At 44.0% G+C, this 16,796-nt stretch overlaps 1 protein-coding gene across 12 annotated transcripts in view; it reads right to left on the reverse strand.

Annotated features, from left to right (window-relative positions):
- RAMP3 (receptor activity modifying protein 3) overlaps positions 1-15,946 on the reverse strand; it is a 49,152-nt gene extending 33,206 nt beyond the window's left edge. For 5 of the 12 annotated variants that reach the window (XR_012672558.1, XR_012672555.1, XR_012672556.1 and 2 more), the window contains exon 1: positions 15,758-15,892. Coding sequence is in view for 5 of the 12 variants with exons in the window: in XM_075142924.1 (XP_074999025.1) it covers positions 15,758-15,809 (52 nt within the window). In the remaining 7 variants the exon portion in view is untranslated. Of the gene's footprint in view, positions 1-14,383; positions 14,624-15,757 lie in introns of all 12 variants that reach the window. The other 7 variants (XR_012672551.1, XR_012672554.1, XR_012672557.1 and 4 more) reach the window with 6 other exon arrangements.
- Positions 15,947-16,796: the final 850 nt, after the last annotated feature.

Here is a 16,796-nt window from a genome sequence, read left to right on the forward strand (position 1 = left end):
AGAACACTCAAAATGTTCATTCAAACATTAGTTTCAGTTTTATTAAAGAGTGTGTCTGAATGGAAAAATGAACATTTAGAGAACATGATGTTTTTAAATTCCTTTTTATCTATCCTTTAAGTGGCTGAGTCATGCAGACATGTTATGGGTCTGTCCACACCACTCTTTCCTATAGCTTCCAACGTTAAGGATTAGGGACAGGGAAATTTTTACTTTAAGCTTCTCAAGGCTGAAAAAGTTGGAGAAGATAACATATTCGCTCAAAATATAGGTGAACTGCACATTCTAATGTGTAGAGCAAAAAAAAAAAAAAAATCCTTTTGCTATTAAAATTAAGCAAGCACAGATCATAAATAAGTGTGTACTCTACTCATTTAGAAATGTAATGCTGTGCTTCATGGTCTCCACCTTTTGCACAGCGAAGTCATACATTTTGAAAAACATTACGTTCAAAACCCATAAGCTTCTCACACGGACGTTACACTAACACAGGTATGTCAGAAGAGCATCCAAATGGAGACACAGACTATGCCAACAGAAGGAGTCTTCTGATCAGTGATTTGCCATATATCCAGATGGATTAAATTAACAGAAGCCCACTGTGTTTGCACAGTTCCAGCCACACTTAGGATTTTGCAAATATAGCTAAGAAGGATGTGGCTTCAAATATTTTTGATGTCCCACTGAAAAAAAAATTGCTGACAAATCTTCATAGTGTTAACCTTGCATCAGAAATGAAATGAGTAATTTCACACAGATGGGTACCTCCTGCTCCCTACGCATCACTCCAGTAAAATGAATCAAGATACACGTAGCAGAGTATCAGTCCCAATCATATTGATCTGGACTGTGCGTTCACTGAGATATGCCAAGCTCTCAACTGAGTTAATTGCCAATTGTTGCATACATACATCTGAGAAGAATTTAGATACTTCTAAGGAATATATTTTTCTGCCAGACAAGCATGAATCTCTGTCTTAGTTACTAATGAGCCAGAATGTACTGAAACTGTAAAGAGCAAGAATCCATGTATCAGAAAATTCTGGTGCATCCAAACTCACAGAGCTGAAATCCATTATACACTCTGATGGTTGTCTCTCTTTCACAAATAGACCACTTCTCTGTCCAGGCTATTAGCTATTATACTAGAGTCCCTGGGCAGGTTTTTCTTTAATCCTCACTTGAAAATGTGCCTTATCAACTGCAGAAAACTGAAGATCAAATTAAAAGCACACACTTTATGAGGAATGCAAACCCATCCATTCTGCGGAAACAGTCTAGATGCACATAGGTGCCCTAGATGCTCCCTTTGAGGACCACAGACTGCACCTCCAATTCTTGTTCTATCAATTCCTACACCAATCTCTAGATCCTTCATAGTTATTGCTGCAGTAATCCTCAGGAGACCACGGTGAGGCAAATAAAACAGGATTTACAACGCGAGAGAAGTGGTAAGAGAAAACAACGCGTCCATGTTTTACAGACAAAAGGTTGAGTGACTACCCCAGTGTCAGGCAGGGAAGCTGCGATAAACTAAGTACCGAATAAAGGCTCACAGGTTTGTGCTCACAAATCCCCCTGCTCACAGGAAAACATGCTTTTTGCATTTTCTGATCTGCTCATAACAAAGTAACGCAGGATGTTTTGCACATGGCCTCAACCAAAAGAGTCCAGATACCTTCAGAGAAGGGTAAAACAACAATGCAGACCACCATGTGCTATCATGCCCACCCCTCTTTGTTTTCTTTGCTCCCAGATATTCAACTCGTAACAAAGATTTAATCAGGAGACTACAGCTTGTTGGCCGTGATAGTTTACACAAAAAGTATGACACTTTCAGCAGCTCTTTTAAGAAGGGGCAAGTTCAGCTTATTCCTTGAAAGGCTGATGCCATCACATCTCATTAGAAGATGCACAGAGGAAGCAAAGTGGGTCACAGTGTTGGAAGATGTTGCCGTGATCCCAAAACAGTTGCCTTACACTCCTACCTGAGCCAACATTTAAGGGAGGGAAAAGGAGGTTCAGTTTAACTGTACCAGTTGCCTGCTGGTTAAATCATGTTAATAATGGATCACAGCAATGGCCTTTAACTTTTATTTTCTCCATACACTGTAGCAGCACGTATGATCGCCCCTAACGTTAGTGGAATCAGATGCGAAGGGACCAACCAGCTTGGAGCCGGAGCAAGAGGTGAAGGAAAGCACCATCGAATGAAAGATGGGGAAAAACAGGTTTGAAGAGCCTTTGGAAAGAAGAAGAAAAGATAAGCAAAATAGGATAAAGTAATAGAATGAGGGGTGGAAGGTATTGGGTTTGCGTGGCCAGGTTTTGGTAGCCACTTACCATTTCTGTCCTTTCAGTTGAAAGCCAAGGTTTGCTACGCCAGCTGTTGGGAGAAAAGGGGCTGATCCTGAGCCAGTGTAAAAGAGCACTCACTGAGTTTTGACCATCTCAGTCCTCAGTCATCTTGAGGAGCTGACTGACACAGGTTGACGTACCAGACATGATAACAGAGTTACTGAAACAGATTTGGCTTAACACCTGCAGTGCCACTGCCTGCAACTCAGAGAGAAGAGTCTTAACAGGGATAGCTTCCTACGGGGCTGTGGAAGCTTGAAGCAATGTATTCCTCAACAGCCACACAAGACACCTTGCTCAAGTGCCGTAGGGAGCTGGCTGGTCCTCCCCCAGCTGCAGCCTGTGCTTAAGGATCTAAGCCTTTATCCTTACTGCCCTTACAGGCCTACTTCGTACCCGCACAAACTGCATTTTTTAAATGATAAATTGCTTCTCTGAGCCCAATTCTTATTCCAGCTAATTACACCAGGATGTTAAACCCTCAACAGAGATAACAAAGTGGTAATTTAGCATGGAATTGCTATATAGATGGGCAAAGCATATACTTCTGCTATGAAAAAGTCTGAAACACAGACAGGAAAAAAAAAATTGGTGATGACTGCTGATGAGCTGGGGTGACCCCTGCACCATTCTCCCCAGCAGGCAGAACCACAGGTGGGAAACAGGCTCCATCGACGGCTCCGATGTGGCAGGGGATAAACCAGGGAGTGCAGACAGCAGCAGCAGCAGATAGGGCCAGAGACAGGATGGGAGACAAGGCAACCCAGTACGTAGGTCCAGAGCACATGCAGGAGATCAGCCAGTAAGCCAGGACCAGTTATGGTGTAGCTCAGGGCACGATGGGGGACCCAGGCCCACACACGGGGGTGAGGGGGGACCCAGTGGGCTGTTCAGGGCACTGTTAATACACTGAGGGTCCTGACAGCAAGCGGCCAGCAAAGTGCAGCCTTCCACCCGGGCTTAATGAACATGATTCAAAAACTGGTCCAGCTGAATACCTCTACCTGCTACACAGTTAAATGCATGCATATATTTACGGGGAAAATGAAACATACCTTCTCAGGTGGCCCACCCTCAGAAAGAAAGCTAACATGAATGACCGTATTGTTTCAAGTCTAGAGGCTATTGCAAAAGTACAGAAAGGAAAAATAACGCTATTGGTACAAAAACTGAAGCCCCACCTGCCTGTCTTTAAATAACCCTCGCTACAATTTATATGGCTCAGAAGGTCATCTTTTGTTCTCAGCTAATAACTGGCCCTTCGACACTTTTCTTTATAAGAGGAGTGGGACGGGAGGGGGGGACAGGGACAGGACGCAAGAACGTCATCACATAGGGTGAAAGCAGCTGAGGAAATGAGGCAACCGAAGTTCACGGAGCCGGCAATGACAGGAACCCAACACAAAGGAAGGATGCCGGGAATAAACAGAAGCTTGCAATAAATATAGTACTTAAAAGAAGTGTTACACTTGCATTCAAAATTGGCCCAGAAAAAACATGCCTCAGCACATGGGGAGGCAGGAGCAAGGTAAACCAGTTGGCAGGTTGGATTGATCTGTCCCTATGTCCAAGAAGTTATCTAGAGAGCTAGCGTAACACAGAAGTCAGCTTTGCATTATCCCCTGCTTTGATGCTGAATCCTTTTTAATACTTCTTTTTTTCTTGTGTCAACTATATGGAAGATGTATATTAGCCATGGAAATGTAATATTCAAAACTAAAAGCACCGTTCAGTGCTGTACTTTTATCACAGTTTGAGGCATTACATTATTACGTTTGAATTGGTAAGGTAATTTCAGACAGTTAACAATTCTGGACATTAGAGTCTTCTTCCTGCAGAGCAAAAAAAGCATGAAAGGAAGCAATTTAAGCTTTTTCATTTCATCAGTGCAAAACAGGGAGCATTACTGAGGGCATCAACTGTTCAGTCTCAGTTGGTTCAGAGTCCTCCAGCTTTCCAGTGACTGCAAAAAAAATGTGACAATTATTTTGAACTCATATTTCAATTGGGAATTTTTCAGAGCAGGAATACAAATGATTGTCCTTTACATTCCTTTTAGAAGTTCTTAAATCACTGCTGGCACCGTATAAATAATACTTCACAATTTCTGAACAGCCTCTGTCTACTTCCAGAGGTGCTGGATGGGTTTTCTGCTACTTTGTTTGAAACAAAGTATGTTTTGTATGTTTTATTTAAATAAATATATAACCAGTATGTTCTGTTTATTTATTTATTATATGTTCATTATTTATTTATTAAATAAATATTTAAATTAACCATACGAGATCAACAACATACTTAGGGAGGGGATTACTTATCAATCAACCGAACGGTAAGATCTGTATTGTAATAGAGGTTGCGTGACTCAACCTGAAACATCACATAATGTTTTCTTCACCTCTTTTCTGCCCCATTATGTTTTTTATGAAGCACTATGTCACTATAATATAAAATGGTATTTCTTACAGCCACTGACTGTCAGACAGTGGATGAACTAAATATTCCAACAGTAGAATCAATTGCTTGAAGTAAACTCTCTTCACACTCTTTTAGGAGAGTGGTATAGACAAATGTGCTCCTTGATGGAAATCCCAACTCGAGATCCTTCCAGAGAGTAAAACTGAAGAAGAATAAGAGGAGTACCTTTGTTTCTAGAGTAGAAAGAAATCTGTGGCATTAGCAACTGTTTAAAGATGACACTCAACAACAACGCAGGGGCCACAATCTGATTTTAAGTGGCTGGAAGAGAGTTCCAGAGGACTATGCTCCTCAGGAGGTTCTACAGCCTACAACCAGCAGAGACGAGCAGAACAGCCTTCCTAACAAACCCAAACTATCTCTGGCTCAATTCACTTGTGTATGCGTTCCCCATGATGTTAGGAAAAGATTTTCTTCGGGATGTATCTACAGGCCTTCCAAAGGCTTCGCGCTCCTCGTTGTCATCTAACTTCCGCCTGTAGGATCTGGTCTTCAGGGTCTTGGGATACAGTGGTTGTCACACAGATGTATAATCTCTAAACCAAACAGATCATAGCTCTTAATAATTTATGATTACAGATAAATATGTTTCAAGCAAGAGGAGGTGAACACCTTTTTTTCGCCCCCTAAACATCTGCACTTCTTCAGGTCCATTATAGCCTAGTGATGTACCACTACTGCAGTCCCCATTTTACATCAACTACAGAAATAATGACAGAACTAGTAAGAAATTTATCTAAGGTCACAAGCAGGAACCAGCATCATGCTGAGTACAGTGTGACCCCAGTAGTGGTCCTGTGCCAGGACCTCTGTCTCAGCACTACCTCCTTCTCTCAGAAAGTGTTACCAAAGCAACTGAAGAACATGACGATCTCTCTCTGCCTAAAAGATAATTGTGAAATGTATCTGCTGTGTAAGTCATGGGAAAGGTACATCAACAAATGAGGCAGCACAGTTCAGATTTATTCCCCGCAAAAGGCCAGACAGCTTGCAATTACTGTGGAGAGACACATACCCCCACTCCACATGTGAACTGTGATAGCCACCGAAGTTGGTCATCCACATTCAGGACCTCAGTCTGACACCGTACCACCTCATCACCTGGAAACACATATTTGATCTAATGGGTGCTCGTTATTGTAACCCAGCTGCCTGTCAGTAGTCAAAAAGGCAGGAAAATACAAAAGAAAATGTGATGTGACATAAGGTTTCCCTGTAATAAGGAAACATAAGGTCAGTACAAAACTTACTTTACTCTATACCTATCCAACTGTAAATAGGTGTAAAAAACCAGGCCCTCAAGGCAAATAAGGACTCTAATCTGCTCCTGTGGAATAGCCTGAAAGAGAAGCCAAGCAACTTTTTTTTTTTTTTTTTTTTTTTTTTAAAATAACCTTGGGAAGAGGAAATGACCCGTGAAGGTTTCACAGACGAGGGTCACGGCACACTCCCTCCTGAGGAAGTGTTTAAAACCATGGGATACTTGAAGACATTAAAAGTTTCTTCTTCCCTTGACAGGCAGAACATTTAAATCAAGATACTGCCATCATAGAAGGCCTGGGAAAATGGTTTTTTCCTTTTCTGACCAGACAACAAAAATCCCCACCCTGTACATCCACCTTCTCTTGATGCTACATGTACTCCTCTCGCAGACTCCTAATGCTGTTACATACCACATCGAGCCATTACACCAACATAATTTCAGTGGAGTCATACTTTCAGTGAACTCTACGTCTACCATGAACTAATAAATTGGACTGACCGTTCAAACGTGCGCTGTTTTTCTTCAGTAGCCCAGCTCACCTACCAGTACTCCAGAGCTCTAGATACTCAACTTCATGATCACAGAATATTTTAAATGACATATTGCCATGAAGAACTCACAAGAGCGATAAAAGACTAACAAAATATCAGAGCTTCACATGTCTACTTATACTGCTATATATGTACCTGCTCATAGTAGGTGTGCATGTCTCTTCACAATAGCATGCTTGCTCCAAGGAATAAACACTGAAAACAGATCCTTGCTAGCCCGGCATGGCAGCACGATCCCTGCACATCGCAATTTTCCCTGGATGGATATCCACATAGGAAACTGCACAGCAGCAGACTGGCATAGGAAATTCCTTAGGCCAATCCTGGAGTAAATCATTACTCTCAGTGGACTGAGGAGCAGAACTGCACCCCAGAGGAGCACAAATTCCCAGGTATCACCTCTCAAGGCACACTACCTAGCCAGCAAGGCAGGGCACGTCTCGCTGCTTATGCAGAACCCAGTGCTTCTCAGTATGCACTTTCTGTTTTTTCTTTCATTTCACGTTTCTTAAGACAGTTCTTTTGCTTTGTTTTTCAAATACCATGTGCCACTAAATGAGTAAGAGGATATGACAGTGAAAGGTTTAAACTTCTCTTCCTTCTTTCCACCATCCACAATCTTCATACATTAACACTGTACTGAAAGTTGATTACAATTAGTCCTGAGTAACAGAAACAAAGCATTTACTAGTAAGTGTCCCATAAAAAAAACTTACAGTAACAAAGGTATATATAGAGTAACAAAACAGTAAAATTAAATTAAACTTTAAAGTTTTCTTTACAGCCATTAATAACCTCTGTCCTGTTTTTCTTTCATGTCAGTATTTTATTAAGAAAATTTAAAAAGAGGGTAGTATGTCTGACCTTGTTTTCTCAACCAGTCCAAGACCAAAAGACGTTTCAGCAACAGCAGATCAGCAGTGCTTACATTTACATGGGAAAATGAAGACTGTGCTAGGAATATGCCAGTTAACAAGTATGGAAAACCAAAAAAAGTAAATACTACACAGAAAAATGTTAAATCGTATTTCTTCTTGAGCTAAGAGAATTGCTAGGGAGTGCAGAAGAAATCATTCATCACTATTTGTGGAGCCAGGTTGAAACAGAGAACACGACCAACCCCGAAGAGGGGCCTCCTAAGAAGATCTTCAGATCCGCACATTTCTGAACTCTGGGATGGTTGATGCGTAGCCCCAAGTCCCCTGCTGCACAGCCACCCTACTGTGGTCACTATCCAAATCTTCTTCGCAGGAGCTTTTTCTCAAGCTTGCACCCTGTAAATAATAAGAATGCCCTCCATAGCTTGAGAATAAAGCGAAAGCTCCTTTTGGGGGTTACACAAATAAACATCTGCATAAAGGCAGCTGCAAAAAAATTTATGTCACGCTATTCAAACAAAGCATCAGAGCTAACTGTATTATTGTGCGACTGTCTCCTCAGCTAACACTTCTCTTTTGTAACCAGGACTTTAATTAGTGGCATTAGGGCTGGCTGCTTAGTTTTGCACAAAACCAACCTCCCTGCATTTGCTATGGGAGCCTTTTTATAACTCTTTACTGATGCCCTGAGCAGTAAGTGATGTGCTTTAACTCACCCTGGCTTAAAGAAAAGAGCATTCGATACACCTCCAGCCACTTCATTGCGTATTCAGATCTTTAAACCTGAAAAACAGGAACTAAAATGCAAAATAGACCAATATTGGTTATTCTCTATTGATCTACAGAACATAAGGGTTTGTTTAACTCAAACAGCAGTGAAGCTCAAAGCAGTTTATCTAAACCTGACTGCTTTCACAATCTCGGAGATGTTCTTCTTGGGCTGAAATTTTCCATGGTTTTGCTCCCATACTGGGGTGAACTGTTTTTCACCCTGAAGTCTGAGGAAAATCCTCCTCAAGATTTTTGAGTCATGCAAGAAATCAGCAGAAAGGGGAGTAGGGAAGAATGACGACTTCCCTCCCTCCCATTTTGCAAATGTGTCAACAATTCTTTTCTTCATAAACTTACAAACATCTTTATTTTAAAACCCTGTGGAGTGATACACTCCAAGGCCTGAAGGAACCCCTCAGCTCATCCAGATCTACTCCTTTTGTAATACAAGGTAAAGAAAGTCTTCCAATAATTTCTGCACAAACCAATAACGTCTACTCAAATGACAAGATATTCTTCATAAATATTTCCAGTGTAGATTTTGAGATTGCAAGTGATGGAGAATCCCCCACTTCCTACAGGAGGCATTTATTTTCGATTATTTCTGCCAACACTTTTTATTTCTTTGACAAGGTTTTTTATAATTCATTGCATGATAAAGTATGAAGTAGCTGGGAGGAAAAGAAAACCCAAATACGTCTAAGGCATACTCAGCATGCAACAGCCAAAATCTTCAGCAGATCAGCATAGGACCAAACATCCTTAAGGTGTTGTAATGCATATTCTACATGTTCTGTACTGCCCCATCAGAAACGTAAGAAAAAGATTTTTAATTAAAATACTGAAAATACCAGGCTTAAAATGTTACGTTACTACACAGAGGGAGATTTTCCCCCCATTATTAAAAATATTTCATTAAATGCAAGAAAAGAGCATTAACATTTCTTTGCAAAATGTTAAAATGCAGAAAGACATGAAAACGCAAATATTTTCAGAAGCTTAATTTGCCTTTGACCTTTCCTTCACATTGCTCTGACTTTCTTGGTGTTTCTGGTTTATACTAGAGCTAGTTAAAGAGAAACTGGACCAATGGTTATTCCAGCAACACTACCTCTACTTCATTGTGCATCACTAAGAATTTTATGGCAGAACACTTCCCACCTCAACCGTATCCCTGGAAATATGTTCAGCAGCAACATTAACTAATGGCAAAAGTTGGCTTGCCTGAATGTAAATCCAGCCTAGGTCCACTGGTCAAAAATAAGGAAGGAGATTTCCATGATTTTTTAATATGATGCAGTAAGTTCTAACTTTGAGTTAATCTGAAGTACGTATTTAGCTTATAACAAAACTATACATTGATTTGCTTTTCTAAAAATAAAACGGGAATAGAGGAGATTTCACACATACCGTATGACTATATTTCTATGGAAATATTAGCTTTGAGCGTCTCCAAACTGAAAGCCAAAACAAATTTATTTTTCCTATTTCACTTCAACATGTAAGCTTAATGCTGTATCATAGTAAGTGTATATCACACGTTGCTAAATACATTTAAAGAAATCTCTTCTAATATTAAATTGGACAAGTTATGTTCTTGATACATGGAGATCCTTGAGGAGTAAAGCTGGAATAGCTCATGAACTCAAGGGGTGTGAAAGGATAGCGTAACACTTGCAGCGACTCGCCAAAAACAAACATGAAGAGAAAATCTGTTCCACAGTCCCATGGGGCTACCAGGCAGCAAAGCTCTGATGCCAAGGCTGAGATACGCTTCGAGCAAAGGCCCCCTCCACTCCAAAGCTGCAGAATGTGTCCGGGTACCCCAGAGACAGCCACGTCTCTTCAGACAATGAGACTGACTGCAAGCACTCACGTGAACTTTGCACGACCACATCAGGAGGAGATCTTCCTCACAGCCTTGAAGATATTCTTCTGTGTGCAGAGGGTGAGCAAGAGAGAGGACTACAGACCAACACTACAGTCCAAGAGCTTAAGTCTCGGAAGAAACCTGGACTTTGTGTCCTATCGATGAGCACTTGAATGACTTCTACAAGATGCTATTTCTGTCCCAGTATCTCCCAGTCTCCTCACAATACCCTATGGCTGTGAACTCTCTTCTCCTTTCTACTGAAGGCCGGAGGGCCATGCAGACCAAGAGCAGCACACTCTGTCAAATCCTGAACTATATATTTTGAGACAACAAAAATGCAAGAATATTTTCTAAACATTAGAGTCTTTAACATCAATCTCTCTGCACACAAAGGGATGTAAAAGAAATCTGTCACTTCCAACATTTGGAAACAAAACTCTGAATTCCAATAAGAAGTGACAGTCATTACTGGCCAACGTGAATTACAGTATTTCCTCTCACACCACCCGCAGAATTTTTCCCCAGATGATGCTCTCCAAAGTAAGAGCAAATTAGTCACATTTATTAGGGTGTGAAAGTAATAAGACAGATGCTTTATTGTAGGGTGCGGTGCTTCTGCATAGTCCTTTGCTTACTCAGCTTAATCTGGTTAGATGCGAACAAGATGTGCTTTCTTCAGCCCGGTGCTGTGCGAGGGCCCCAGCAGCGCCTATCACATTGTCCTCTTCAGATCAGAGTCTCCCTGGCTTGGAGCATAGGTGGAGCAAGTGACATCCCATCTGCAGAAGGCCATAAATCTGGCTTCACACAGACCAAATTCTGTATTCCATGGGATAAACTGAGGCCACCAGCTGTCATGCAGACATGCCCCTTGTTCAAGCCAATATGGTAGGTCATGGCAAGCTGCTCTCAAGATGAAGGCTGGGACCCTCTCTAGCTTTCAGACCATTTCTAACAGCACCAACACACTTTCTGTTAAAGTCTTTAGAGAGGAACGAAGCTGCCTCCTCTTTTCAGACTGGTCTCAGGGAAGCCAGCATATGAATGGAGCTCAAGCCTAAAAGCTTGTGCAAAAGAAGGCTTTCTCCTACTCCGCTTTCCTACTCCTTTCTTTTTTCATACCCACACATCTTCCTCCCAAATGACCCAAAAGTTCTTCAGGCAGCTTTTTAGGTTGTTCTACATGTACTGTCAAATTAAAATAATGTCATTTTTTTCATTTATATTTTCCAGTTTATCTCAATGCAAGCCTGGCTGTGAAGAGACTCTTATTTTAGAAAAAAGCACAGGCTGTTTTCATAAAACACAAAATAATACACTTCTACACTTCTATTCTGAAATAAGACGGTTCATGCGACAGCTTTCACTAAAACAAAAAGGTGTGAATGAAACCAGGCTTCATTATGTTTGTGAAAATTAATCTCTTTACGAGCCCTAAATGAGAACACAGTTTGCTTTCTTCATACCTCTCTCTCAAGCACTAATTTCAATAGCAAAGACACAGATGGTAGCAAATGTTGTTTTGTAAAGGACCCCCTCACTGTATTTCTTTTCTTGGTAGGAGAAACTGGAATTTCATTCGTTTGCTTCCAATCCAAGCCATGAATCATCTCTGTTATCAGTAGAGAGGTGGCAGAAACTGAAAAAACAAACCGTGCAAAAACTGCTGGTGCTGCAATGTTTAAATACAACTTAATGGGCAAAACCTCCCAGAGTTCCCCCCAAGCCCACCCACTCATGCTCAAGGCCCTTTCCTTAAAATCCCATGGTTTGCGGGTATCTGTACCCATAGCAGTACCTGTCTATCTCAGTATGTATTTCTAGCTTCAGTTCGCAGCCTCTGACAGTTTGCCTCGCAGGTTTGGCTAAAACAAACCTAAAAGCTAAGGCCTCAGACCTCAAAGGTATTTAAAAACCTAACTCCTATGTAGATAGGAAAATCTTACTAACGTAAGAGCAAGACTTTACTAGCTAAATGGTTTCCAGGATCGGATCTCATTGGTGTGAATCAGGTTCAGAAAGCCCATTTTTCTTCCTTCTCGCCTTCAATCTGGAGTTACCTTCAAACCGGGAGTGCCATTCCTCCCGGCTGCCGGGACCAAGCCAGCAGCTGGAGTCGGCATTCCACGCTCTGTGCTACCACCTGCAGCCCACTCGCAGTCACCACAGACGACTGAACTCCGCAGAAAACACTGCCGTTCGCCCTGTCAAGTGCATGTAGTATGAACCTGTCCCCTGTTGTCCGTGCAGACCTCAGGAAAAGGGCAACACCTTCCCGAGAAAGGAATCAGAAGACACAAAAAGGGTGAAGGATGGTGGGAAGGATGTCTGGATCCAGCAGCAAGTTGGAACAAAGGTGGTATTTACGCTCAACGCTTTGCTTTCAGGACGGATGTTGATGGGGTCTGCTGACTGTCTTCCTCTGCCTGGTGTTGAAAATCGTGTCTTTAGAAAATGAAGCATCGTTTTTGTAGAGAAGTGTTTTTGTCAAAACTCTTTGGTCTGTCTCAAAATCAGATGTTCTGCTTTGCAAAGGTTTATTTGTTTTACATGCACGCCCGCCTGGGTCTATTGAATTCAGGACTCCCACAACGGTTTTCCCTTTCTTCGTTCCACCCTTTGCAGCTGCAGAACAGCATGGTATATTCATAAGAAAATAATGGAAAAAAACTTCAGTTGGTTTTCAAACTTTAACCCAATAAAATTGTTTCCCGTTTGTTTTTTTTCCTCATTAGAGTCCAAACTCCGCAGGAGTTACGGACACCGTGTTCCGCGTCATGGGAGATCAGGACCTTACAGAATTTGGACTTCAATACACAACTTTTTCATTATTGTTCGCAGGATGAGGTATGGTCTTTAAAATAGAAAGTAAGAACGGGAGCCTGGATCCAGGCTCTGTTCCCAGCTTTCCAACTGTCCGGTGGTTCACCTCTGGTCAAAATGCTAAGCTTGGCTAACCACTGTGAAACAGAATTATGAAATGCGAACAACTATAGACAGTCTTTGAAATCTGCGTGGGAAAACTGCTCCAGATAAGAATCACACCATCTCTCTCTATATGGGTATACATACATATACTGAGAAAGATTCCTCTAGAATTTAAAAAAAAATCCAGCTTTACTCTAGCATCTTTCAGCTCATACACAAATAGCACCACTGAAATGCAGGCGTTATGTAAAGGATGAAGGAGCAAATGTTTGGACAGGGATGCCGAAACAATGACTTGTGTAAAAAACCTACTTAGTTTGTTAAAAGTCTTGGTCTAGCCCATAAGTTTCTCCTTGCCTCAACTTCCGTACACAGAAGTGGAATAAAAGAATCTGGTATTATGGTAAATACATCATTATTTCTGAGGCGCTTAGATCCTGCAGTAAGTACGTACCTTCTAAGGATCTACAGCTCTGCTAAGCAAAGTACAGAGGATTTCACCTGACAGCTGGCGTTTCTAGCTCTCCATCTCACCCCTTTCTGGATGTTATCAGCACTTCACAGGGGAAACAGTACCGATGATGTGCCTGTGTACCAGGTACCTCAGTTCACACATTCCTTCTCCCCGATACACACACCGCACACACACACACAAATCCAACAGCAAATCCAACTTCTCCTATAATCACTCAGCTTCCAGCAAGTGAACACACTGCCTTTTTTGCCATCCTTGCTAAGGAGGGACAATACAGCAGATGGTTCTATATAGTGATAAAGTTTCAAGAGCCCTGTGCAGAAAGATATGCAGAAAGCAATGGTCTGAGGTTACAGAAGTATGGTCCCAGTCCCCAGTCAGACAGGCTTCACACTGAATTCAGTGAGAGCTAACACGGAGGAATCCTGGCAAGAGTTTTACCTTCATGAAAGAGGTCACAGGTCTCTGGTTAATCAGAGGGAGGACAGCACATTCAATTCAAGTAAAAATCCTTCCGAAATAACTGATATTAAAAGTTACTTGTATTACTCGAAGAACAACTTTAGTTTTCTACCACTTTCTACCACTTTCCTTATCAAAAACCTCAATTTCACATCATAAAACTTTCAGGGTTTTTCTACTAGGAAATTAGTCTGATTTCATTAGTTCTTGATTATATCTATCCTTTCCAATTCCAAGAAAAAGTAATGCATTATCATGAACAGATAACCTTAAAATCATTTTTTGGTGTTACTCTATTAAGAAAGCAACTAGCACAGTCAAAAATGTCTAGCACAATCGATTTACCTGTGTCTCTCTGGTGAAAAATGTCTTTCTGTAGCTTTCTGAGCCTCAGGGACATTGTCCCTCACTCCACTCACTCTCTGAAAATAAATCTCCAGTGAGCAATTTTGCTTTGTAAAAGTCACAGTAACATCAGGATGCCTCCCCATACAAAAAGATTACTATCTGGTTCGCTAAGTTCAAGACTGCATAAATCCTTCACGTGTCAAGAGAGGTGTTGGCTATTTTTTTATTCCTTTTCACCTGGGAAATAACAAAAAAATTTGAGTGATCAAGGTAAGATTTTAGCAGTCCTCAAGCCACAGAGAATCAGAAAATGTATGCATCTAACATGTCATTCTTTTGACAGACTAGATCGAGACAATGCTACTGAACACTGTCAATACAACTATCCACCTATTTGTGGGTCTTTTCATAGGAAGATGTCCAGTGTTTAGCAACTTTGTACTTTGGAAGGGGCATAAAGTTAGCAAACAAAGCTATAAAGTGCTCAGATAAACCTTCTAAACGTACGAGGCCTGATTTCCTTCTCCCCTATCTGTGACTCGTGGGGAATTAATTACATCTCTGCATTTACTGTTGAGTGAAGATCAGAACTGACTTCTCTCAGCAACTTTTGACCTGACTGCAACGTATTAAATCTGGGAGTCCTAAAACAAGCTACCTGACAAGGAAAAAATCATAGTTTTTCTACCAGTAGAGTTACTTATATTAAGTGAAAGATCTGACGGATATCTGCCCTTTTACAACTGCCTGTTTGTAACTCAACCACTCCAACGGGAATCAACTCCCCGCCTGCAGCAAAAGCCATTCCCAACGGCCCAACCCGCCTGCCCGAATCCCCAGAGCTGGGACCCCAGTCGGAAAACCTGACGAACACCAGAAGTTGGTGAGATCGTTTTTGCCGGCGCGCCCTGTGCCGTGTTTCGGGGCTCCCTCCCGCCGGTGGCTCGCTGGGGCGGGATGCCGGACGGGACCGGCGGGCAGATGCCGCGCCTGGCCCCGCAGCCCGCCCCGCCGAGACGCTCCCGCCGCGAAGCCGCCGCTCTGCTCGGGAGGGAGAGCTCCGGAGGGAAAGCAGCCCCCCGGCAGACCCGCGCAAGGCCCTGCCTGCCTGCTCTCCAGGCGGCCCCCGCGAGGGACCCCCGGAGGAAATCCCCCTCCCCAAGGGATGCTCTTGCAAAGGGAGGGGGGGAGCTCACGCCTCTCCCGAACTTCACCCCCACGCCCCGGCAGAAACCGCTGCCCGTGGGGGCCGCGCACACGCCGCGAGGATGCTCGGCCGGTCCCGAGGATGCAGCCGCCGGCGTCCCCGGGAAGGCAGCGGCGAGCCCCCCACGCTGCCGGGACGCCCCCGCCCAGCCCCCCGCCACTTACCCCACAGGAGCAGGACGGGGAGCTGCCGCCGGCGGCAGCCGGGCGCCTCCATCCCGGCGCGGGCGGCAGCGAGGGGCCGCGGGGGACGGAGCCCGCATGGGGCGGCCGGTCCGCAGCCACGCAGGGTCCCGGGCCCGCCTCAGCCCCCCCGCCGGGGAGGCTCCTCTTCATGCCTCGGCGTCCAGCCCCGGGCGGCAGCGGCGGCGGCAGCGGCGGGGGCGGGGGGGAGCGGAGCAGCTCCCCCGCCCCCGGGTGCTCGGAGCGCCGGGGGGGCGGCCCCCGCGGCCGGGCGGGGCGAGCGGGGGCGGGCGGCGGGGGGGCTGCAGCAGGGGGCGGCTGCCGCGGAGGGGCGGGGGGGTAGGCACAGGCAGTGTGCATTTGTGCGTGGGGGCGAGTGTGCGTGTGTGCGCGTGCCTCTGAGTGCTTGCGTGTGCATGTGTGCGAGTGCGCGCGTATGTGCATGTGAGCGTGCATGTGTGTGCGCGGGAGTGTGCATGTGTGTGCATTCAAGGGCAGCCATGCCTCCAGGTCCTCCAGCAGCCACAGCAAGAGGGATGCCTCTCCAAACCCACGGGGCCGGGTGGGTGTTCGGGGGTAAGGACCCTCCCCGCCATGGGGAAGATTCTGGTCCCAAGTCTCCGAGGGGTTGGGAGACCCCTCACCCCCTGCCCCCGGAGCCAGAGCAGCCTCTCCCATCCTGCCACAACATCGTGGCAGTGGGGGTGAAGGCATGAGGGGCTGGAGGGCCACCTGTGCTAGCCCACCTGCAGCCCTTTCAGTTTGGCTTGCATGGCACCGACATGTTAGCACGCTTAATATTTACAGCTGAACATGGGCAGTGAGCTAGCCTAACCCCACAGAGCGCCAGAGCAGAGCAGCCAGGAGCTCTAAGAAAATGCTTAATGTATTTTTATGTTGCCATTTCATCTCTGCGTGGCTCTGTTCAGAGAATGGTACGGCTCCTCATTTTCATCAATATTTAAAGGCTGTGTTCCTGGAGCTCTCTCTCTAGGAAATCAGCATCTTCAGCAAGAAACAT

Source organism: Calonectris borealis, chromosome 2, assembly GCF_964195595.1.
Source record: "Calonectris borealis chromosome 2, bCalBor7.hap1.2, whole genome shotgun sequence".
Classification (NCBI taxonomy): Eukaryota; Metazoa; Chordata; class Aves; order Procellariiformes; family Procellariidae; genus Calonectris; species Calonectris borealis.